The sequence below is a fragment of the Kwoniella shivajii genome, chromosome 4 (genome assembly GCF_035658355.1).
Source record: "Kwoniella shivajii chromosome 4, complete sequence".
NCBI lineage: Eukaryota > Fungi > Basidiomycota > Tremellomycetes > Tremellales > Cryptococcaceae > Kwoniella > Kwoniella shivajii.
In genome coordinates, this window is record NC_085911.1 from 912,862 (window position 1) to 936,520 (window position 23,659).

At 42.1% G+C, this 23,659-nt stretch overlaps 7 protein-coding genes across 7 annotated transcripts; 4 read left to right on the forward strand and 3 right to left on the reverse strand.

Moving 5' to 3' along the window:
- Positions 1–538: 538 nt before the first annotated feature.
- On the forward strand, positions 539–4,540 carry IL334_003319 (uncharacterized protein; the record flags this gene model as incomplete). Its single annotated transcript, XM_062935053.1, has 4 exons — positions 539–3,126; positions 3,189–3,606; positions 3,671–4,101; positions 4,168–4,540. 4 exons carry the CDS (start codon positions 539–541, stop codon positions 4,538–4,540), a joined length of 3,810 nt encoding a protein of 1,269 aa, XP_062791104.1.
- Positions 4,541–4,858: 318 nt separating this feature from the next.
- IL334_003320 (uncharacterized protein) lies at positions 4,859–6,690 on the reverse strand (the record flags this gene model as incomplete). The annotated part of the gene is made up of 3 exons (XM_062935054.1): positions 4,859–5,923; positions 6,036–6,062; positions 6,241–6,690. 3 exons carry the CDS (start codon positions 6,688–6,690, stop codon positions 4,859–4,861), a joined length of 1,542 nt encoding a protein of 513 aa, XP_062791105.1.
- A 420-nt stretch (positions 6,691–7,110) lies between these two features.
- Positions 7,111–11,668, reverse strand: IL334_003321 (uncharacterized protein; the record flags this gene model as incomplete). Its single annotated transcript, XM_062935055.1, has 6 exons — positions 7,111–8,793; positions 8,871–9,029; positions 9,106–9,443; positions 9,513–9,841; positions 9,906–10,316; positions 10,377–11,668. 6 exons carry the CDS (start codon positions 11,666–11,668, stop codon positions 7,111–7,113), a joined length of 4,212 nt encoding a protein of 1,403 aa, XP_062791106.1.
- A 1,754-nt stretch (positions 11,669–13,422) lies between these two features.
- IL334_003322 (uncharacterized protein) lies at positions 13,423–15,078 on the forward strand (the record flags this gene model as incomplete). The annotated part of the gene is made up of 10 exons (XM_062935056.1): positions 13,423–13,465; positions 13,552–13,684; positions 13,742–13,810; positions 13,883–14,095; positions 14,173–14,265; positions 14,323–14,456; positions 14,519–14,600; positions 14,669–14,858; positions 14,926–14,981; positions 15,033–15,078. 10 exons carry the CDS (start codon positions 13,423–13,425, stop codon positions 15,076–15,078), a joined length of 1,059 nt encoding a protein of 352 aa, XP_062791107.1.
- Positions 15,079–15,608: 530 nt separating this feature from the next.
- On the forward strand, positions 15,609–17,246 carry IL334_003323 (uncharacterized protein; the record flags this gene model as incomplete). Its single annotated transcript, XM_062935057.1, has 6 exons — positions 15,609–15,647; positions 15,823–16,056; positions 16,228–16,354; positions 16,675–16,822; positions 16,984–17,059; positions 17,151–17,246. The coding sequence occupies 6 exons, from the start codon at positions 15,609–15,611 to the stop codon at positions 17,244–17,246; spliced, it is 720 nt and encodes a 239-aa protein (XP_062791108.1).
- Positions 17,247–17,488: 242 nt separating this feature from the next.
- IL334_003324 (uncharacterized protein) lies at positions 17,489–19,773 on the reverse strand (the record flags this gene model as incomplete). The annotated part of the gene is made up of 9 exons (XM_062935058.1): positions 17,489–17,590; positions 17,774–18,328; positions 18,460–18,645; positions 18,765–18,890; positions 18,951–19,074; positions 19,156–19,307; positions 19,380–19,499; positions 19,565–19,639; positions 19,714–19,773. 9 exons carry the CDS (start codon positions 19,771–19,773, stop codon positions 17,489–17,491), a joined length of 1,500 nt encoding a protein of 499 aa, XP_062791109.1.
- Positions 19,774–20,195: 422 nt separating this feature from the next.
- IL334_003325 (uncharacterized protein) lies at positions 20,196–21,366 on the forward strand (the record flags this gene model as incomplete). Its single annotated transcript, XM_062935059.1, has 6 exons — positions 20,196–20,276; positions 20,391–20,507; positions 20,607–20,764; positions 20,882–20,962; positions 21,093–21,174; positions 21,268–21,366. 6 exons carry the CDS (start codon positions 20,196–20,198, stop codon positions 21,364–21,366), a joined length of 618 nt encoding a protein of 205 aa, XP_062791110.1.
- Positions 21,367–23,659: the final 2,293 nt, after the last annotated feature.

The window sequence follows — 23,659 nt, forward strand, 5'->3', positions numbered from 1 at the left end:
TTTTCAAGTGATGACAGTCCCAAGTGAGAAGGTTGATTCGATCAGGTAAGAATGATTGAATGGCTTGGAATGATCAAGTACGGTGAATGAACGGTCTCACGCCAAAATATAAGGATGTTAGAATGGGGCATTACGTTGTTTTTGCGAAAACATATATCATTTATTTTCAGTCGTTGAGACATTCCTTTTATTTTCCTCTCCTTCGTCTGTTGATTCTCTTTCTGATGATCAACTAGTTTCAAACATTGCATTCATCCTTTTCTCTATCATGAATTCACTCTTTTAATCGGCTATAATTACTATTCAGCACATTCTTCGGGAACGACGATCGATTGCGCATCAGGAATTGCTTAGCATCTCAGTCCCAAACATCAAAAACATCAATAGTGGGGAAAAGAAAAGAAACTCGTAAACAAACCCTCTTGACCAACTTACCGGAAAAAAAAAAAAAACATCCATCCATACTACATCCCTTTCCTAACATCCGCTCTTTCGACAGAGTATAACGCAATAGAAACAATATAATACCCATTTTAGTATGCCTAAACCAACGTTTTTGCAAGCTGTTCTGAAGAAACCGACAAGATCGTATGCTGATCCATATCATTCATCTCCATGGGCAGAACAAGAATCCCATGAATCACAATATTATACCACTTCTTCTTCAAGATTTGATGAAGACGAATATCGACATGCTGGACCTAGTAGAAACAGGAATGGTAGAGGTCCAAGTTCAATCGCTTCTTCCTCAGTCCTAAGTGATTCATACGAAAATGGGTCAAACGTAAATTCACATTCATTGAATAGTAGATTCCCAAAACCTGCAAGAAGAGTGGTAAGTAATATCACTTTAAGAGATGGACAAATAATACAAACTCCTCCGAAGAAATCATCTAGTTCAGCTATAGGTACAGCAAGTGGAAGTGGAACAATTAGAAGAAAGAAAGAGAAAGCGTCAACCGTAGCAGAGGATGAAAATGGGATATCGACAACAACTAGAAATGGAACGATTAAAAAGAAAAAGAAACCCAAATCAATAGTCACCACTACTATAGACAATCAAGAAAATGCCTCAACAATCTCCTCTCCTACTTCAACAACGTTATCATTACCCATGCCACCCCCATTACATTCACGTCATAGTGAGACTTCTTCAGCACCTTCTTCCCCTATTCCACCTTTATCACCTGTCATTCCTACTCATCATCGCTCAACCGAGAATAACATAGTAAAGAAACCGCCTCGCTTAGGGTATCAAGCTTCGGCTCTAGCACTCCCGACCCCTCCCAGCTCCGAGATGTCGAGTCCGAGTTCATCTTCTCAGCACGTACAGACAGTCAACACGGCGATCAGATCAACACCGGCTATACCACAACCACAGAAGGTAACGCGTACATCAATAGGAGCAGATTCCGACGACGATGAAGATGTATTTTACACTCCCAGGACGTCCCTTACTGATTTACAGCTTCCAGAACAAATCGTGTCAGACATCGTGATAACTCCCAAAGTCATTGTTCCCCCCGTCGCTCCTCCTTCTTTCAACTTCTTACCTCCGACGCCTGCTCCCATACCAGATCCTGCTCATTCGCCTTTCCATTCTGAGCCTTCTTCTTCCAATAGCTCTTCCTTACATCCCGATAGACCATACGTTCATCGTCCTTCGCCAAGAATCGAGATCCCTCAGGAGATCAATTTCAAAGCTGGTTCGGAATCAGCAACTCCTAGGGCTGATGATGATGCCGAAAGCGCTTCTGGTCAAGCTGGCTCGGACGATGATGGAGAGGGAGTGTATGAACGTGCGGGAAGGAGTTCACGTCGCCCAAGCGATTCTCGACCGGCAAGTACGACATGGTCTCGTCCGTCCTCAGTTACAGGCCGATCCGCTGGCCCTGTTTCAGTAGACGGATATAGACCCCCTTCAAGGCATTCGACTTCTAGAAGTGTATCTCGAAATCCTTCGGACGAGTTCCCAACCATGAGACGACCATCAATACCTGCTTCGGAAGTTTCATATCAACCTGAAGGCAGTCTCAGAGGTAGTATAAGTGGATATGGGAAAGGTGGATGGGCAGCAGCTAATTCCTCATCAAAATCAAGACCTACTTCACCTGTGATGTTCATGCCTGTCTCTGGAGATGGATGGGCAAACTTCCAACCTCCTCCTAGACAATCAAAGTTCACCCCCTTACCGTCATCTTCCCAAAATCCAACTTTCGATAGGATCACAGAAGGTACAAGATTAGGAGGATCAAGTACAAAAGGTAGTCAAAATGGTCATTATGGCTATGGATATGGAGATGGGAATGGGAATGGGCATGAATACGGAAGCGGACTACAAATACCGAGTAAAGATTCCTCACCTAGTGAATATTCACATAATTCCGATGGTATGGAAATGCCTAGTCGATCTTACGTGACAAAGGATTACACCAGTGAAGCAAGTCAAGGCAGTGTTATCTCTGATGATAGAGAAGAAAACGAGAGCTCTCATCAGTGGAATAGGGAATCGATTAATCAGCCTCAACCCCCCAGGCCGGGCAGTCTAGTATTCCCTACTGCTCGAGTCGGACCATCCAGTATAAGCCATAGTGTGACTTCTCCATCTTTAGCGAGACCACCATCTCGAGCCGGATCGCATACGAACTTTTCTCGACCTATGTCTCCCATGATGGATTACTCAAGACCCACTTCACCCATGATGGATCGTCCTTTATCAGTCATGTCCAATTCTACCACACCACGAACTTTTAATCCGCCTTCTTTCCTGAATCCAGATCTCCTGACGATCTTACCGGAAATGACAAATGAAGATTCCGATAGACTATATCGCCCCACACCTTCGGAAAGCGGTAAAAGTCGACGAACTTCTGTGCAAGATTGGAATTCTGGTAATCCTTCAAGAAGATCTAGCATCTTCAGAGCCAAGAGTGAAATCAGTCATGGACGAGATGAGGAAGAGGATGGTTTACCTGAGCTTCCAGCTAGGAGAAGTAAATCAGTGATGGGATTCAGGAATTTGGATCAGGACAGAGAAAAGGATAGAAAATGGGAAGGAAGTAGTTACGGCGATGGTGTATTGATGGAATCCAACGGTAGAGCTCCAGAAAGCGTTGGTGGTTATACGTGAGTATAGTAGGGATATAAAGATGCGACGGTAGAGCTGATCGCACCTTTCTAAACATCAGTAACCTCATCCTTCCATCTGGAGCATATCGACCTATTAACCCCGCAAAAGCGTCAAGTGGCGTTGACACTCGTATTCTCGGTATGCCTCATGCTACTATGGCTTCGATAGTTTTATCCACTACTTTCTCGAGACACTCATCCACTCCAGCACATTTACGTGATCAACTTCCTTCTTTAGTCGACTTCAGCTCTCATCTTAAACCGCCTACCAAAGTCGGCGATTCTCAACTTCTCGTCCAGGTCTACGCTGTTGCAATTGATCAGTTAGACGTTCAAGCGCTAGATGAAAAAGGAAGAGGGGATGTAGGCAAATATGTTCCTGGTAGAAGTTTCGTGGGAAGAGCTTTGTCCGTTGGTGCTCAAGAGAAAGAAGTTGTACGAGGTGACTTGGTTATTGGTATTTTCGATCTACGAAAGGTAAGATCCCTTCTCATTCGAAGTATCAGAATTATAAAGAGCTGATAGTCGTGTTCGTATTTAGAGTGGAGCATTGTCAGAATACATTATAGTTGATCGTCGTCGAGTGTCCAGAGCACCCTACCCCACTCAACTCTCATTAGAACAACTATCTCTCTTACCCTTACAAGGTATATCAGCAGCCCGAGCTGTACGCACTCATCTGACTCGTCACTCAAGAGCGATAATCATGAACGCGCATACCGGTATAGCCGCTTTGGTCTGCCAAGAAATGTCAAGAGCAGGTGTGAATATAACTGCTGTCATACCTGGTGGAGATGAATCACATGAAAATCATAGGGCTTGCTTGAACAATGGTGCTAAAGGCGTATTGATGGGTAGTCCAGCCGCTGTAATGCTCAACATGGAAGAAAATGCTTGGGATTATGTATTTGACACTGTTGGTGGATTGAGAGTCTATGACGCTGCTAAGAGAATGCTAAAAGATGGCGGAAAGTGAGTAATCATCCATACTTTCAAGTGATATCAAAGACATTTCTGACCGATTTTTCTCCCTCGTAGACTGGTGACAACTGTCAAACCTGATACCAATTTTTCATCACAACCACAACTTATTTCTAGACCATCAGGAATCAAGACGTTACGAGCGGCGTTTGGATCAAGAAGGAAAGAATCAAAGTTTGTTCAATTCGAATATTTACATCCTACCGGAACGGGTGAACCTGAAGTCGACACAACAGGAATGGATTATAGAGACGTGATGGAGGAACCTTGTATGGCGATATTCAAACCACATTTACCGGAATTCATCTCGCCTACAAAATACAGTAGTGGAAGTATGGAAAGCTTGAAAGGAATAGTCAATTTCGAAAAAGGTTATGAGGTTTTCAAGAGGGATTGGGAAGGCGTAAGAGTTATCAGAGTTATAAATTGATACTTGCTGTTCTTAGTATTCGTTTTGTATCCAAGCTGTAGCTGTAAACTGTTTGTTTCATTTGGACATTCGCGATCTTACTTGTTGGTACTCAAGTAGGTAGTGAAGATATGTTACATCGTCTATCAAAGAAAGCAATTTGAGAAGCAATTGATAGATATGGCATGTTCAGCTTGAATAGGTAGGTACATTTATCGTCAACAAAAGGTTACAAAACCTTCAACAAATCATACATAGTCTTCTGTAAATATAGTTTAATACAATAAAATACATCTCGATACAATAAGACGTCCTTGAAATGGTCGAAGGAGATTATGATTATACAAAGGTACCATAACCGTCTTCTTCGATTGATACATTTTCTTCCTCTTGACGGTTCTCCTCTTGGTTTAACCAGCTTGACGAACTTGCCCAGCTTTTACTCAAGAACCTAGCACTCCTAGATCTTCTCACTAGTGGTTCAACAATGGGCGAACTAGTCAAATGAGATATTCCTCTATGTAAAGGTAAGATATTCAAGCTTGTCGATCTTGCTAGTGGTATAGGTAAAGGGATGATTGAAGGTGATAATGGTGGTGGAAGATCTATAATTGATGATGAGGATATCGAAGACGAGTCGTCATTGTCATCGTCATCGTCATCGTCATTGTCATCGTCATTGTCATCGTCCTCATCGTTTTCGACGTCTTCTTCATTTTCGTCATTTTCGTCGTCTTCGTCTTCCACTTCTATATCGTCCATTTGGAATCCTTCGATACGAGGACGAGGTATCGAGTCATAAGAAGGTGACTGAAAATACCGATTAATTGGATGATGTGTATCGAAAGCATGACTGCGTTCGAATTGATTGATATTATCTAGATCCTCCTCGTAGTTACCGTGATCAACATCCTCCTCGTCATAATAATCATCATCGTCATCCTCGTAGTCGTCAATAGCATATCCTCTTCCGTTGATATGATCCTCTTCATCATTCCACAGATGATCGATACTTCTCCTATGTATATCATTGGACGCACCCACTTCAGCCGAAGAAGTGAACACGTCTCCAATGGAACTTTGATCCCTCTTGACCTTGATACTGTTATTGTTATTGTCATTATCATCTGGCAAAATGAAATCCGATATTTGTCCAGATGGACGAAATGACCTTGTGGTATCTCTTGAAGATACCCTTTGAGGATCTTTGAATCGAACTGAGACTGATCTGGGGGTATGTACAGGGTTACGAGTGTTCCTTCTTGAGAAAGAAGATGGCGTCCGGGTATGAGGCACAGACCTCCTCTTCGTCGAAGAAGGTGTTAGGGTATGGGGTAAAGGTATTTTCGTACTAGTTGACTGAGAAGTTGAGGGGGATATTCGAATGAGAAGTATATGGGTCAACTATAGAGTGTGGGATTTAGATTGAAGTGCTATACGTTGAGAAGATGGGTAGAAGTGGATTGAAAGGATATTGAGAGGTAGAATGTGAAAGTAGAAGTAGAAAACTACGCACATATTCTATGATCGATAACATACTTGTCTATTTCATTGCGAACGAGAAAAGAGTATTAGCTACTACTGTAGTCTTATTCCAATCACATATTAATGGCTATGTACCTATACTCATACGAGCTCAAGTGTGTCGACACTCTTGACACCTACGCTCTGTGATTTGGCTTGCAGAGCGAGGAGAACAAGTGCTGAATATGTCAACTTACAATAATCAAATACTTTTTATTCCCATTCATTTCTCCTCCTTCACCATTCTGATTCTCATTCCCATTTTCATTTTGATTCTCATTGTCAGAACTTAATAAGATGGAACTACACAATTCCCAAATGGTATTTCCAATGGTGATTCCCATCAAGATGGCGATATAAGAACCTTTGAATCTCCATGATTTACTCAGACTGATGAATCCCAACGCTGATATTCGAATCAAGGAAAGAAGGATTAGACGAGTCGGTAGGTGCGCTTGTACCAGGAAATGGATAGTGTAGACCAGCTCGAATAGACCGAGAAGAGCTAATGGCCATGCTCGACCAATTCGGATTTCAGGTCGAGCCCGAACCATCGATCTATCAGACAGTGGGAGAGGTAGAGGTTTAGCTGAAGAAGAAGAAAAAAGAGGATGTGGATCAGAGTTATCGAGTGAAGAAGTCTCCATCTCCTATGCTGGTTTACAACGCGTTCATTACCATCTATAGTCGTGTGTGGAAAGTCATATTATCGAGTAATTTCATTGGTGTATATCACCTGTAAGCAAAAAGAAAATTAGTGTGCATAAATAAATCATTGACCAGACAGCTGAAATCATATCATCGCGCTCCGTCCGCAATTCCGGAAAAATACGCGAACGCGAATGATTTCTTCATTTTTGCAATACTTGTGGTTTACACATCCCATCTAAATGTCAATTACCATTCCATGAATACATATTGTTGATACATACAACAAGTAAGGCCTTATACGGTGCGATGCGATACAGAATAAGCAGAAACATACAACAGTTCCAGATCAAATTCAGTACCAGTACAAAAGTGGTTGAAAAGATAATTGATAGAAATTCAATGCCAATGCCAAATTATTATATTTTCAATTCCGCACCTAGAGATTTTCTCGCTTGTAATTGAATTTCATCTTTATATTCTTTCCAAGTTTCCCACCATTCTTTTCCTGCTCTGTTCTCTTCTTCGTCACCTTCAACTTCACCTTCACCTTCACCGTCTCCATCTCCATCTTTTCCTTGTCTTTGTCGTCCTGAGTCTCCGGCATTTCTCCCTTCGATCCCCTCTCGTCCAGCTCTAGGCGCAGAGAAAGACTCCTGTAAGGGCCATTTCTCTCTCAAGACAATTTGCATGAATTTTAGCACTTCAACCACGGTTTCTATTCCTTTCAGACCACTCGCGAGTTGAATAGATTTCAATAACCAATTTTTCACTTTGACAGAATCTTTCTTAGCTGGACCATTACCATTCCTAGATTCAATCCACTGTTCGATCACTTTTAGGATATCTTCAAGTTCGGTCGCTTTGAATAAAGCTGGTTTAGAAGATTTACTGATTTTGATACAAGGCATCATCGATTCTTTCCCTTTCGTTCCAGTTCCGTTGTGAGACGAAATTGATCCAGGTCCAATTCTTTGTTTTGATGGTGATATAGAATGTGATATTGATCTACCTCTTGAGATTGATTCCGGACCTCTAGAGAAATTACCTGTTCCTGGTCGAAGTAAGATTTTTCTTCTACCTGCTTTTCTTTGTTCTTCTTCAAAAACCTCTTTCCTCATTTCGGCAGGGAGCGCTTGAAATACTTCTATATCCAAGCCTAATTCTCTCAAATCAGATGTTCTATATCCATCGATATCACCTTCTTCCCCATCTTGATGGAGTGGGGGTATCGGGTCTGATCCTGTCAGATCAACGATCTCTTGGGGAGATTGTTGTTGTTGAGCTTTTGACCAAGCGTTAAATAATGGTTGTTCAGCTAACTGATTTGCTTTCAAATGAGTTTTGACTTTTGGTCTCAGTTGTCTTGTTATGTGAGCTGCAGAATGTTTTTGTTTTTTCATGGGTGAAACTGTTGTTGCTCTTTGACTACTTTCTACGATCGGTTCGACGGGGTGAGCTCGTTCAGATGCAGCTCTGGAAGAACGAGAGCGTGATTGAGCGTAGTAATCACGTTTCACTTCTTCTTGTAAAGAAGCCGGCAGAGCGGCTAGGAAAGATGGATCAATACCTTTATCTTCATCATCCTGTTTGATTGTAACTGGTAAACGAGAAGGTCCCGCTACAGGTTGAGGTTCGGGAGAAGGTGATTTTCCATTTATAAGTGGTTCCTCGACTGAAGGTGATCGACTCATTTCCACATCGTGGACAATTTCTATCTGATCTGATATCTCCAACTGAATCGGTGATACTGAAACTCTCTTTGACGAATCAGAGTTTTCTGACTCAAGCTTATCGATTTTCATTGTCGAGATAGGCTTATCAATTTTGGGAGCCTTGGGTTGATTCTGTCTCGATTTCGGTTGAAAGCTTAATAAACCTTGGCCAGTTTCCCTGTCTTTGATTTTATCCTTTTCTTCTGAATCTAGTTTCGTAACTTGTATTCCTACACCTCTTAACTCGACTGGATCCAATCTCATGGCTCTGAGAAGTCTCAAACATTCTTTTCCTAATATTTCAGGATCATCAGTCGGACCTCCTCCTCTTGGTCCTGAAAGTGTTGCTGATCGATTGGACGTTTCACACCATCCATGACCTAAGAACTGTACCGACATCAGCACGTACCGCGAAAAACAAAAGGCTTTCAATTATCATGATGACTGAGAATGAGTCCACTTACTTTGGGAGGTTCAATGGGAGCTTCAGGATGTCTTTTCATTAGTTTCAAAGTAATCTGTTTCCCTTTCACATTAACATTTTTCATTCTTTTAGCTACTTCAGCAGCTAAATCATTGATACAAATTTCAGCTTGATCTTGATTCTTGAACCGAATTCCGTACTACCAAAATCATCCATCCTATCAGTATTTCTCAACTTTGCGTAATCCCCGTTCATAAAGGAAGTCATGTACTTACATTCATTTCAGCACTAACGCTTTTCCTAGTTTTGTCAGGTTCCAATCTCCTCTCATCTACCCCACGTAAATAATCAAATAACATCCCACCTGTTTTCGGGCCTAACACACGTTGAAAGGATAGTTTGTTTACTCCTAGTAATCCAGAGACTGTTGTAGAACCAAATTTCTCTTCAATCTTGGATTTGATAGAGTATCCAATTGAAGGAAAACCTTCTACGTCTAATGGCGCAAGGAAATCCGGTATATCACCAGGAAGAAGATGAGCCACACCCGCAGGTTTAGCTGATCGAGTTGCTAGTTTAGCCAAGAGGATATTATGTGATATACCGATCGATACTGCGATAACAAACGAACTCATCATTAGCGACAGTCATCTGGCCGTACATGCAAGACTTGATTACTCACCTTCACACCCATCAGTGAGTTTTCGGACTTCATCTCGTATCTTCTCAGCCACTTCCACCGCCGGATCTCGGTTCCTTCTGATCGTTCTCGTTCTCCGCTCTTTACTTTCCTCTTGCGAATCATGACCATTCATTTCTTCCTGTTCATCTTCAAGGACAACATCCTCATGCTCCTCTGAGGCCTCCTCTGGTGCCATTGCTCTAGCATTGACAGCGCTAGTAGCGTCGATCAGGGCTTCGTCAACGGAAACAGCTTGAAGCTCGTCTGCATATCCCATGAGAACAGTGTAGAACGCTAAAGAGTATTTCTTGTATGTCTCGAACTCGTACCTGGTTTCCCGATTGGTAGCCTTATCAGCGTCTGCACTTAGAATACTGTTGAGAATTGACTTACGGGATAGTTTGCAACTCATCACCAACCAAAGTTCTTGCTCTCCCAAGGGACATACCATTTTTAACACCTTTGGCTCTAGCTTCATATGAACAACTTGCAATCTCAGAAGTGGAGCTAGCCCCTTTTCCAGCTTGAGAATGACATACTACAGTCGGCTTTCCCTTTAAATGTGGTCGTGTAGCTAGTCCACAAGAAACGAAAAAACAATCGAAATCAACATGAAATATCACTTTTTCTCCTGATCCTGTACCGCTGACACCTGTTCGTGAAGTAGGTAACGTCGAGTTGGCCAAAGAGAAAAGAGGTATAGTACTTGCTGAAGGAGTAGATAATGACAATTCATCTGATCGTTTTTGCGCATCTGCCACTAATACTTTCAATTCAGATTTCCATGTCGAAAGGTGGTGTAATCTAGGTAAAAAAAACGTTAGCTTGATGTAAATTAATGTCATCGAGAATGTGATGACTAACCTGGAATTCTGGTAATACCCATCGATAAAACCACCTTCATTGCCCCTTTCAGCTGTGTTTTTAGCTCGCCATTCATCACTCTTCAGAGCTTTAGCTGCATTTTCGTTCGATTCAGTAGAATGATAGTATTCCCATGCTCCTTCTGGTTTCTGTATTTTGGCCGGTAAAGGTGCGGGCGATCCTTCTGCTTTTGAGGTTTGGCCTAAAGAAGGTGATTTACGGGGACTTATAGGTATAGTTGGTGGACGATAAGGAGTTAAAAGGGATTGCGTGATTGAGGATAAGCGAATTGGACTTGCTGGTCTTTCAGGTGCAGGTGTAGTGGACTCAAGCTTCGCTCGAGGTTCATTTTCAACGTTTTGGTGACGAGGGACATTAGGCTTTGAAGCTATCATCTCATCAATTTTTCCCAATTCGTCTTTCGCTTCTTCTGCCTTTGCGTCCTCTTCTCCCTCTTCCTCTCGTTGTTGAGTTGGGTTTTGTTGACTTTTGAAGAAACCTTCCATTCCTTTCCTACTATTTTGTTCCCATCCACCTAGGATTTGTAACTTCCAATTCGTCCAATCTAACAATTTACCTTTTTCACAACTTGTGGTGATCCAACCTTCAGTGACAACCTTATAATTTTGAAATTGTTTGAATTTACTTTGAGTCAACATTGGAGCTATGATGAATTTGACCATACCTTTATTTCTCAAGACAGGTCTTACTTCACCACCTCTTTGTAGAATCAGTTTACGCAATTCTTCCATGGGAGGATGTGTATTACCATTTATATAAAATGATAGACCTTTGAATATTTGTGGTAATCCTCCTTCACCTATAGCAGCAGCTAAAGCGATATCACGATTTTGTGTCTGAACTTTTATTTCTTTCTTTCTCATGTAATCTCCTATATCACCGAATTTATTCGGTGCATATTCAGGATTCTGTAAATATGAATGTGGATCATTAAAATCTATCAAATCACTTCTTTTAGGTAAATACGATAGTGTTGTTGAATTTGATTCTGAAGGTGAATCGAATCGACCTTTTTTCAGATTATGACGTTCATCATCGTCCTCGTCCTTCACTCCTTGTAGCTCAAGTTCGGGAAGCACGGTATAATCTGATTGAGGTGAACTGAGATGGTCATTTCGTTGCCGCTTGATTCTGATCGAGGGTGGTGAAGGTAACGATACGGCCGCGGCTTCTGTCCAAAATGTTGGTGATGAGAGTGGGAAACTTGATACGTTGGATGGTGGTGGTGGTGGTGATGATGGTGTTCCATCTTCATATCGTTGTTGCGACATTCTTCATTTTGATACTGGTATGATTGCTTGATATATTAGCTAGATACAGTCAGAGTATATCAATATTGCCCGTGTTTACCTTTTATGAAAAGTGAGAACATTACAAAGTGGCAGAAACAGGAACGAGGGGGATCCAGTCAATCATCAAACTCAGCTTTCCCACGGATGAACCCCATCATCGAGCGCAAGCCAATTCCCAATTCCGGCTGCTTATAAGGCACGCCTATATATATATATACTCGTTCTTTTCTTTGTTTTATTGTTTTGAAAGTGGGTTAAAAACCCTTAAACCCTGCGTTTCAGCCTCTGATTATAGAATTATAGAAACCCCCTTTGAAATGCCCATGAACCATAGAAAGCGAGCGGCCGGTCGTTGTCGCCTCTTTGTCTCTCGTCTTGAACAGGACAACGCCCATCTGAAAGGAGAACTAGGAGGGTCGCCTCGGCACGATGGGACAATCTCTGTGACTTGTTCTCGTTATATTCCAAGGGGAAAAAGGTTAAAATGGTAAATTCGTAAAGCTTAAATCCATTTTAACTCCTTTCCGATTTTCACTACCTACTCCGTGTAGATCCATAACTGAAGGCGAAGGGTTGAATTCGAAACACTACCATCCCAATTTCCTTATTGTCTTTGGAATAATGGATTTCAGTACAAACACTTTTCATTCCTTCTTTAAATGCTTTGCATAATATACATATTAACATATATACACAGAAGTGTTCACACAAACAATATAGGTAGATACCACTATAATAGCTTGGACCTAAATACCATTCTATCTCGCATTGTCGTTACACACGTTCTATTCAACTTGGAACGCAAAGGAACGCATTGATCCCATCTTCAATTTCGCACGGTATACCTTCTCTTGGCCGTCTTCTACGTTTCAATCAAGTCAAAGCGGAAAATTTCTCCTCTTATCTCAGGATCAAGCTTTAGTGAAATCGTCGCTTCAACTTCATATCGACTACAGAAGAACGGAACAGGGGGAGGACAACAGAGTATTTTGACCGGAAAGGAAAGCCTGAGCCTGTTCATCTATAGACCCGGTGTCACTCGGATACCGATCCCTCACAAATCATTCAATACACCCACAGTAGGCTCAAGCGCATCAATATCATCCCCTTGAACGCCAACATCAACGGATCATCTTGATTCCCTTCTCCTCTTCAGACTTACTTTATCTGCTTAATCCTACTGCTGGACCTGTAAACCCTCGTCCCTCGTCCCTCGTCCCTTATATTTTGTCAATCTTTATTGAACACGCAAAGCCGTCAAAAGAATCATCTGCGATAGACAGGACACGGGGTTCGGATCGGAAATCTTGACAATCGTGAGTACGAATCATCTTGATTGATTGGTTTATGAAAGGATTAATCACACACAAACTCGGTTCATATCCCTCCTTGTACATACTATCCTTTCTTTCCTCTTTTGACACTCCCGCATACCGACTAAAACGGGATTAGCGGTTCTGAACATTCAATTTGATCTGATAGATCTGTCTTGTGTTTTGTATACGAGTACACAATACGGTGTACTTTGAGCTTGGGGATCGTCTTTCAGACTAATAATATAAAAGCAGACTAAAAAGCTAATACTCACCTTTCTTCGTCATTTTCATCGCACAGTCTTATTGTTCTGTTCTTCCTTACCCATTCGTTGTCATAATACTATAAATAAATCCACTACTGTCATCCAGATAATTCCATCATCTTTTATTCCTCTATTACAATCAAGAGACTTGAAGATGGGCTGTACTCAATCCACAGAAGACTCGGCTGCCAAAGCTCGTGAGTTGACCTTGCCTTCACCCATCAATCCGACATCTCTTTCGGGGTGTCAACAATGTCTCACTCGCTGACATGATAGTACATAGGAAATGCCGAGATTGATGAACAACTCAAACGAGATCGAGCAAACCTCAGAAATGAAATCAAGATGCTTCTATTGGGAGCAGGAGAATCAGGAAAGTCGACGGTATTGAAGCAGATGAGATTGATTTATAATAAGTGAGTTGATTATACATTTTTACAATGTATGATCATGCTGAGAGAATGATCAAATAGACCATACGACGTAGAAGAAAGAGATAGTTACAGAGAAATAGTATATTCGAATACTGTTCAATCGATGAGGTGAGTAAGATCTCCCTTCTAACTTTATCTTCAGAACCAATTGGCCACAGGCTGATATGTTATATATCTTAGAGTACTTCTTGAAGGAGTAGCATTAATGGAAATACCCGTTGACCCGTCAAATAAATCACGCTGGGATGTGATCATGAGTGCACCCGCACAAATCGAAGGAGACGTTTTCCCACCGAAATTAGCGGATGCAGTCGCTGGCCTATGGAGAGATCAAGGTGTTCAACATGCTTTTATAAGAAGGAACGAATTGCAACTGAACGATTCTGCTCCATAGTGAGTTTGCCATCACCTCTGTATTCCTATTCCCGAACAGTAACTGGAACGATCACTAACAACTGTTCCTGTGACAGTTACTTTGATGCTATCTCAAGGATCAGTCAAAATAGTTACATGCCGACGGATCAAGATATCTTGAGAGCAAGAGTGAAAACAACCGGTATCACGTAGGTCGAATATTTCCCACGGTGATACCTAGCTGACTATCGGGATTCGTACGACAGCGAGACTCACTTCAAAATCGGTGAATTGACTTACAAGTTATTTGATGTCGGTGGTCAAAGATCAGAAAGAAGAAAATGGTTAAACATCTTCGACTCGGTAACCGCGTTGGTCTTCCTGATTGCCATTTCAGAATGTAAGCTGTTCTGCTTAATTCTACTATGTGCTACAAAGCTGACTACTATCAAACGCTCGTAGATGATCAAAAATTGTACGAAGATGAAAGTGTCAATCGTATGCAAGAAGCTATGACGTTATTTGAGTCCGTAGCCAATTCAAGGTGAGTTGAATTCATCTTCGTCATTTCATTCTGGTTCACTGAATCGCTTACATTCTCCTCAATTACAGGTGGTTCACCAAGACATCAATCATACTGTTCCTCAACAAAATCGATTTGTTCCGTGCGAAATTAGCTGTATCGCCATTGCATAACACTTTCCCCGATTTCAGAGGAGGCACAAACTACGATGCTGCTTGTGCATACTTGCTAGAGAGGTTCGTTGGATTAAATAAGAATCCATCCAAATCTATTTATGCGGTAAGTTCAACACATTATAAGTGAAACCGAATGAACGTTACTGATCTTACGTGTTGATTGTTCGTAGCACTATACGGATGCGACCGATACCAGAGCTTTATCTTTTGTCATATCCGCTATCAAGTGAGTTGACCTTTCATCTTCGGTTGGAAATCAATTGACGAAGGTTCTTAGCGATGTGATAATTCAAGTTAATCTGAGAGATTGCGGATTATTATAAAACATATTCAGGTATACTGGAGATGAAGCCGATGAACCATACGTCGGTTGTCATGACGATTCTTTAGACTGTTCATGTCTCGATGTACTATAATGATAACTGAATAATCAGATTCTTGTTAATTTTGTAATCATGCCTAATAGTTATTAAACATAGGTCTGAACTTGCTATATCTTGACTGGGCGGGAGTATAGTTATGTAATTTTGGGTAAAAAGTGAGGACTTTGTCAAGGTTGCAGGAATACAAAGAGGATATATGCATGCACAACTACCTATTGCATGTGCTGGTACTGCGAGAAGCAGCGTGATATCTTTCCAGTACAGTCGCAATCTGAGAAGGAGATGGGTGAAAAAAGACGACTTATTGAGAATGAGCCCCGCAATTGCGATGACGATGTTGTTGTTGTCGTTGATGTTACTACACGGTGATTAAGAAGCTGTCTTTATTCAGTTAATCTGATTCCACTTATCGTCAAATAACCTTTAGAAACGTTGAGCCAAGCATCTCTCGTCGTCTTTGTCAACTCAAAATGACATCCAAATGGGTTCCACTTGAAGCGTCTCCAGATGTGAGTATCTGTCTTTTATTGTTCGATCATTTCACGCTTTATCTTTCTATTTTCGTTCGAATCACACGGGGAACACCCAACTCTCTTTTTTTGGCTTCTGTCCTCTTCCTCTATCCTCTTTTGTAGATAGACCGACATATTGTGACAATGTGGCATCACCTGACTACGGCTGTAGGTATTCAACGCATGGTCCGAACCCCTCGGATTACCTGAGACGTTGACGTTCCAAGATTTGTTTTCGCTCGATAAAGAATTTTTACAATTCATCCCTCAGCCACATCGAGCTGTTTTACTGCTTTTCCCCTCCAGAGGTAAGCTGCATGATGAACGTGAGAGGGAAGAGAAGGACGGCGAAGGTTCATGGAAAGGTCAAGAAGAGGGCGAAGGGGTTTGGTGGATTAAACAGACTGTGAGTGTAGTGTTGCTATAGAATGGAGCGGAAGGGGAAGATGTAGAGAGCAGAGACGGGGGCAGGTGCATATTGTCAATGGAGGGGAAGGAAATGGAATGGTGCTTACCAGTCTCAGTGGAAGATTTACACTAACCCATGCTGACTCGAAACCCCCCCCCCCTTATATAGATCCCAAATGCATGCGGATCAATAGGTCTTTTACATGCTTTACTTAATTTACCATCATCAGGTCCAGATGCTTCAAATCCAGATTCTCAATTGATGAAATTCAAAAAGGAAAGTTTACCTTTATCTCGTGAGTAATTACTTTCTAGTAACTTGCAAGGAAGATCAATTATCTTAACATCATTTCTATTTTCTATGTTTTCCTTTTCTGAATATGGAATATGTTGTGAAAAGCTATTGACGTGTGAGATCACTATCTCAACCATCTCTTTGACTATGTCTTCCTTCTCATTGATAAGGGAAATATCCTTTATCCCCATCATCATCCATTACCATAGAGGTATACCTTTCCACCTTATTCTAAAGAATTGATTCTCAAATTTTACCTTTTGGCTTTTGGCGTATGGCGTTTGGCATGTGACTTGTACTTATCCTTGTGACGGAAAACAGCACTTGATCGAGCCAAACTCCTCGATACATCAGAATTCTTCTCAACGGCACATACATCAGCATCTCAATCTGGACAATCCGCTATTCCAGAAGATCTAGATGTCGATACTCATTTTATCGCTTTTATAGAAGCTGTAAATGATAAAGGGTAAGTCCCTCTCTGCCTTTCCTTTTCTTTTTGCTGCGGCATGTACTCCTTTCTATGCGAGCCATAGTGTCTAGTGTCCACACCAAAGGAATCACTGTTAATAGAGTAATTGAGCTGAACTAACAGTGAAATTGTGTGCCCGTACAAATTGCGTGATATAGTGAAAAACGGATTGTCGAACTTGATGGTGGTAGAAACGGTCCGTTCGATAGAGGTCAAAGCGTCAATTTCCTCGAGGTATGTTTGAATTCTTGGCATAAACTTCTTCCGCTCTCTCATGCAGGAGATAGCTTTGAATGGCAATACTAAATGGCAGATCAATCGATAGGATGTCGCAACTGTCGTTCAAGAGAAATACTTTGATAGGGCAGAAGGCGATACCAATTTCAACATGATTGTCTTGGCTGGACAACCAGAAGACTAACGGACGACATCGGCATTTAGTGTCTAGCTCTCAAATGGATAGTGGAAGAAGCCAACGAGACACAACAAATTGACGAACAGAGTTGTGCTCCTGTTTTGAACCATGTATGACGGTATACAAAACATGCATTACTGTACAAAGATATAAACAACACCTTTTTCTTATATACCATTAATGAGGAATACAAACAGTTGAAAACGTGAACGGCAAGCATCGTATATGTCGAAAGTCTCTCGGGAGGCCTACGAGATGTATACCTTTCTGAGTCTTGAAAACGCGCAGGTCTCCCTCGTTCGTGGACAAGTGACGACATCGAAGTTTGCATCGGCCATTTCTCGAAGTGCCTATGGGATGGATTATTCGTAGAGTTAGATCAGCACAAATACACATTATCCTTTGCTGTTGCTGATGAAATCCCAGACTTGAGCGACAATCGGCTTTTATATGCTCGTACAGAGCGAATCTCTTTTGACCGGTCTTAAATTCTATTGACCTCATTGTTACCTAAAGCAGACAGGTAAACTCACCTTTGATGAGTAGACATAACCATTTGGGAAAGCTAAAGGTTCATTTTGACTGTCCATTACATTCCCACTTATTCTACAAACGATTGTTGAATTCACATGATGTGATATGGGTACTTCCGCAGCCAAGACTTTCATATTTTCATTACAAGTCGGACAATCAATATTGCCAACTGGGTTTTCAGGATGATCATGAAGATTGTTGTCATTACCATGACCGTTGGAGGTCTCAATTGAGTTGTGATCACCACCTAGCGGAGTCGTCAGGTAATCAGTTGGGTTCGTGGAAGATACCAATAATGATTCTAGATTATGTAGTGGAGGTGCAGCAGGTAATAGAGGTATATGTGTTGATGATTGTGGCGATTTTGTTGTCGTTGCCGTTGTCGTTGTCGTATCTGATTTATCATGACGTACGCATGATGGTAATCTCAACGAAGATAATCCAGCTGATAAAGCTAATGATAACACAGATTGAGAAGGTTGAGCATATAGATTGAGGAAAGTGGATCGAAATTGGTCTCGTACAACGTTCCAGCGTGATGATTCATACAATTTCTGCACAAGTACAGTATCAGGACATTAGCTCAGAGCCTGATACCAGCACTAAAGTCTGTCAAGATATCGCCGACCAAATGAGGTCTTAGATCGCTTGATACACCATTGAAGATGCCATCGCAACGACGTACCTTGTATATGTCCACACCCGTCTTCTCACCAAAGGTCATCAATGCCATGCCTTGCTGTAATTCCGCCATATGTGTTCCAGCCCAAGGAGCCAGATTTTTCCTGGAATAAGCTATGGCAGACGTTATATCGCGTTTACGACATAGTTCGATGAATTCTTGTAGCCGTAATATAAATTCGAGGTTGTTCTATTATTATTCAACAAATCAGTTCACGACTTTACTTGTACGTTAAAGATGGTAGTACAGTTGTGGTCGCCTGGGGGAGGGGGAGATCATTGAGGTTATTGAAGGTATAAGTGACTAACCTTGGTCTTTTTCAATGTACCTCTATTTTCACCGCACCAAGCTAAAGCTTCCGTACAAGAGTGCTTATCTATCAAAGCATTTTCAATCTTGTTCAATTCCGTTAGAAGTTTGATGTCCACCAGAGGCTAAGATTTCGCAGAAGGTATGTTTAGTGCATTTACAGGACATCACGAGGTTTGACTGACCTCGATATCTCGTTTTTTCGCTAATGCTTCTGCTGCTTTTAGACGACCTGTACGAAGCAAGTAATCTACTAAATATCTATCGAGCGTAGCGTCAAATGTTAAGAGCGGTTGTTGTTTTGGTTCTCTATCAGAAACAGAATCAAACAAGTCATTGAAATCAGCTTGATATTTTCATTCTGGGTAAGGGATTGTGGAGGAGACTTACGAAGTAGTCGGAGTGGCTTCACCATCAATTTCCATTGAACCATCGCCATTAGAAGGTTTACTTGATCCAGAAGAAGGGTTGAGTGACCTCAAATAATCCAACCTTGATCGAAGAGGAGTAGGTTCAGCTGAACTGGGTTGAATATCGTCGAGCTATCACATAATAATCAGCTTCAGGCTATGCTCATTTGCGACAAGCGACAGCAAGAGTGATTGTCTTCTCACCTTCCTTTTGAGACTCTTCGCTCTTTCTCCGATCTGATCTATCTTGTTCACTACAGATTTCCTACCTTCATCGGTGGACGAGGAGGCATTTAGGGATTTGGTGATACTTTGAAGAGCGACCTATCCAATAACGTGATCAGTTGTTACTCGTGATCTGGTTATAGACAGTTGGCAGTTTGACTAACCGAAACAGCGTTGAAATCTTTTTCGACTTGTCTTTGAGCTGAACGATGAGATCTCCGTAGTAATTCATAAGGTGTCTGATAGACGAACGTTTGTCAGTTTCACTTCTGAAATTGATACGAGCGAAATCGTTGGATGATAATGCACTCACCCTTATCAATGGCTCTTCGAGGATCAGGGCCCCATTGGCGGAGGTTGGTGTAGGGGCCATCACGACTGATCGCGCAGGAATATGTAAATCGAGAGACTTATTGGTCTGAGTTCCTACTTTGTAGTGCTTATGACCTCGTTTGGGTTCTTTGAGTTTTGATCTGGTGTGATGACTGACGGTAATGTAGAATGGCAGTTTCAAGATGTCCTTGTTGATGACAGAGTGGGCGAAGTGAGATTGGGTTTAACCGGAGACGGGCATGTGACGACATCTCCGTTATTTGCTATACATGTCCCTCCTATCCTCGTTCACGTTGATGCACAGGTTGTTGATGATGATGCAATGCCTTTCAACGATGATTTCAACTTAGCAAGATAACAGTAACAAGTTCAGCAACGTCCATCCATTCATCAGTAGCAGCAACCCCTCACGACACTGAAGACATCCTTAGTTAAGATAAATCCCGGTTAAACTGCTTGGTTATGGTTCTCGTTCTGGTCATTGGCGATTTACATATCCCAACTCTCACTCATGATTTGCCAGCGAAATTCAAGAAGTTACTTGTAAGTCTTGACGTCGAGTCACCATCAGTGCATCGAATCATGCTTTCTTCGTATTCGGCTTATGGCATTGTTCCCATTTGGAGACGCTGCTAACCATGGTTCTGGCCGCAATAGGTGCCCGGAAAGATAGGTCAAATCATATGCACTGGAAATGTGTGTGATAAAGAGACATTTGATTATCTGAGGACGATAGCTCCCGAAGTGCATGTAGTGAGAGGAGAACTCGATGAGGTATGTACATATTCTTTTAATCTCAGCTTGGAACTCTTCCTATGATCGAGCAATGACCTAACCCTGATGCTGACACGCGTGGATTCTGCATATACATAGAATACTCACTTCCCACTATCATTGACTATTCCACATCAATCACTTCGAATAGGTGTAGTACACGGTCAACAGATTGTGCCAGCTGGAGATGCAGATATGTTAGCTGCTTTGGCTAGACAGATGGATGTGGATGTATTGATTAGTGGTGGAACACATCGGTGAGTCCATCTCTCAATGATTGGATTATGTGAATATGCGTTATCAGTACAAAATGGTCGAAACCGAGTATAAACGATGAAAGACACTGATTCATATTTGGGTGGATCGGATGACAGATTCGAAGCTTTCGAATTCGAAGGTAGATTCTTCGTTAATCCAGGTTCTGCAACTGGTGCATGGAGCGGATTATGGAATGGGTAGGTTCAGCTTTCTTATCTCTCTTGACCAGCGTATGACTTTCCCTTGGTGTCGTATCGAGACAAGAAACCATTTGTTCTAAGGTCACTCGGCTGACTTCTGTTATCGATCACCCGTTCATGATAATAGTGAAGCAACGCCTTCTTTCGCATTAATGGATGTTCAAGGTCCTGTCATAGTAACATATGTGTATCAATTAGTTGATGGAGAAGTGAGTTTGATCTCCTCTTTCGCTTGACAATCCGGGAATACACCTCTCAGGTTCGAGCCAACAAACTAATTGGGTTTCATATCTTTATTATAGGTCAAAGTGGATAAAGTTGAATATCGAAGACCTGATCCACCGAAAGAATCCATTGATACTTCCGGAGCCGGAAGAGCGGAAGTCCCTGCTGGATGGTAAGGATTTTCATGAGCCCAAAATGTCTCAAAAGAAACGGGCCGGAGGATGATTTGAACACGGACCAAAGCTAGTCCGCTAGAATGATAAGAAAGTGTTATTAATTTTGTTGTATAGAGTTCATGATCAGCATGACATGAATCTCTGTTTCTGTTTAAGAACGGATGCAATTGCACATACAAGCCACATTAATCATATCCATCATGTCATCACCTATATACCGAACGGCCCGAACATCGTAGCCGTATGGGAGAATCGGAGGATCCCATAGATCTCTTATCGATCTAAGTACGCACTCCGTCACGTCATATGAGAATTGAAAGCCCCGATGTGCCAGTGGCGTTATCATCTCATGTTGACTCCGCAATAATCCACATGCTTTGTACCTTTCCAACGACGGTTACAGGCGGGATCCTGAATCTCTCACTTGGGATTTGATCTTTTTGCATCCGGGAAAAGCGTACATGCTTTCACTCCTCTTCGCTTTAAACATGTGGGCTCCAACGATGAATTGAAAGGAAAATTGGCTTCCTCTGTTATCTGGAATAGTTTGATGAACTCGTCGTAATCTCCCTAATTCTCATTCGGGAATCGAGGAAACGTTCACCAACGTCATACACCCTTATGTGTGATGTGTGAACGCTTGACCTTTCTGCCCCGACGCGAACAAGTACATCCAGAAAGGTTCTCGACGTCATTGTGAGGGGATTGAATATCAAATGACAAGCGTCACTCCCACGTCTGAGTCCATCATTCATCGCCTCGTCGTAATCCATAATTATGATTCCTGCACGACGAGCGGACTTCGTACTCTCAAGATTCAAATGAAATCGCTCGGCGTGTTATCGGATTTTTATCTTTACGTGAGATAGAGTCATCCGACAAATTTTCTACTGGAACCAGCTCGGTGGGAATATCTAGATGGACATCGTAAGCAACTCATCTAACAAGCCGACGTTTGCGGGAGTGGTCCCTCAAACTTTTATATCCTGCATTTTGCTTTCTCCCGTGGACATATGTTTAGGCACTGATTAGATAAGCATCATTACTTAAGGATCTCATACAGTATTACAATTTTCCCAGCGCGGGATTCTGATTTCTTCATTTCTTCATTCGTGCGAGATTCAGTCGTGTGAATATGACAGTCTATTTATATCCAATAACGTGAAGTTCAAAGGCCGGGCCATGATGTATGAATGGAGACTTCGACTCAATATACCTCGTCTGGATCACAGTCAGGTCCCCCTTGTGAAATCTTTTGGTTCCCGCAAACTTGTAGTCTCATCTGCATGTGACGTCTAGTCAAATGAAGTTTACGATGTCTGTGTCATGAGATGCCGTCTCGTCCAACTGACCATGGGTACCTGCATATACCGTGTCACTATCTCACAGAGCAGATCAAGTGTGGCGTAGGGATATCTACGATTCCTTTTTTGAGGCGGTTTCGAATTTTTGCAGTGATGCCAGCATTCAAATTGACCAACTCGCTGACTTTGTCAAGATTAGCATACTGTGTGCAGTGCACGAATGGTGACTCGCAGTGATCATATAGAAGCTCCGGGCTTGCAAAGTACAAAGGAGGGGCAGGTATGTGCCAACGTCGATTGCAGTACTATCATGACCAAGACATGGAAGTCTGAGTCGCTTAGAAGGAACTACATCCCCAGAAGTCATGGATGGCCGTGACTGACAGTTCAGCTAACTTCCGTTGACGTTGTAAACCTATGAACTGTTTCAGGCACAGGCTACATGGTGATGTCTGAATCTTTGAGGAAGGTCGTTACTCACTTTGCCGATTTTGACCACCGACTTGCTGGAAAAGAGAAGACCCGCTCTCTCGTTCCCAGCCGACGGGATCTTTTGTATTACGTCGAATCTGACAGTCGGCTCTGGCAAAGACACCTTAGCATCAACAGCTTTGGGCAGGAATGAAGATCGATCATTCAATGACGACGGGCGGTGCACTGGGGGCGCTGAATCATAACCTGGCTTACCCGGCGTCACCATTCATGACTTTCTTCCATAATTGAACTTGCCCAAGCGACCTCTTTGTTGGTGGACAATATATCTTTGCTGCGTAATTAGCATGCCTTGGAACCGTATCAGCCATCAGCTTCCTTTGATTACAATCCTTCCACACTCCGCTCTCTGCCTTGAGGACTGAGGGGCTTCTAAATCCAGGTCGTTGATACCAAATCATTCCAATCACTTTGGTTATATGCCTGTGCCGAAATTAGCGAATGACAGGGGTCTCATTCATGTCTCGTCCTTTTGGCGAGATGAGTACTATGACAGA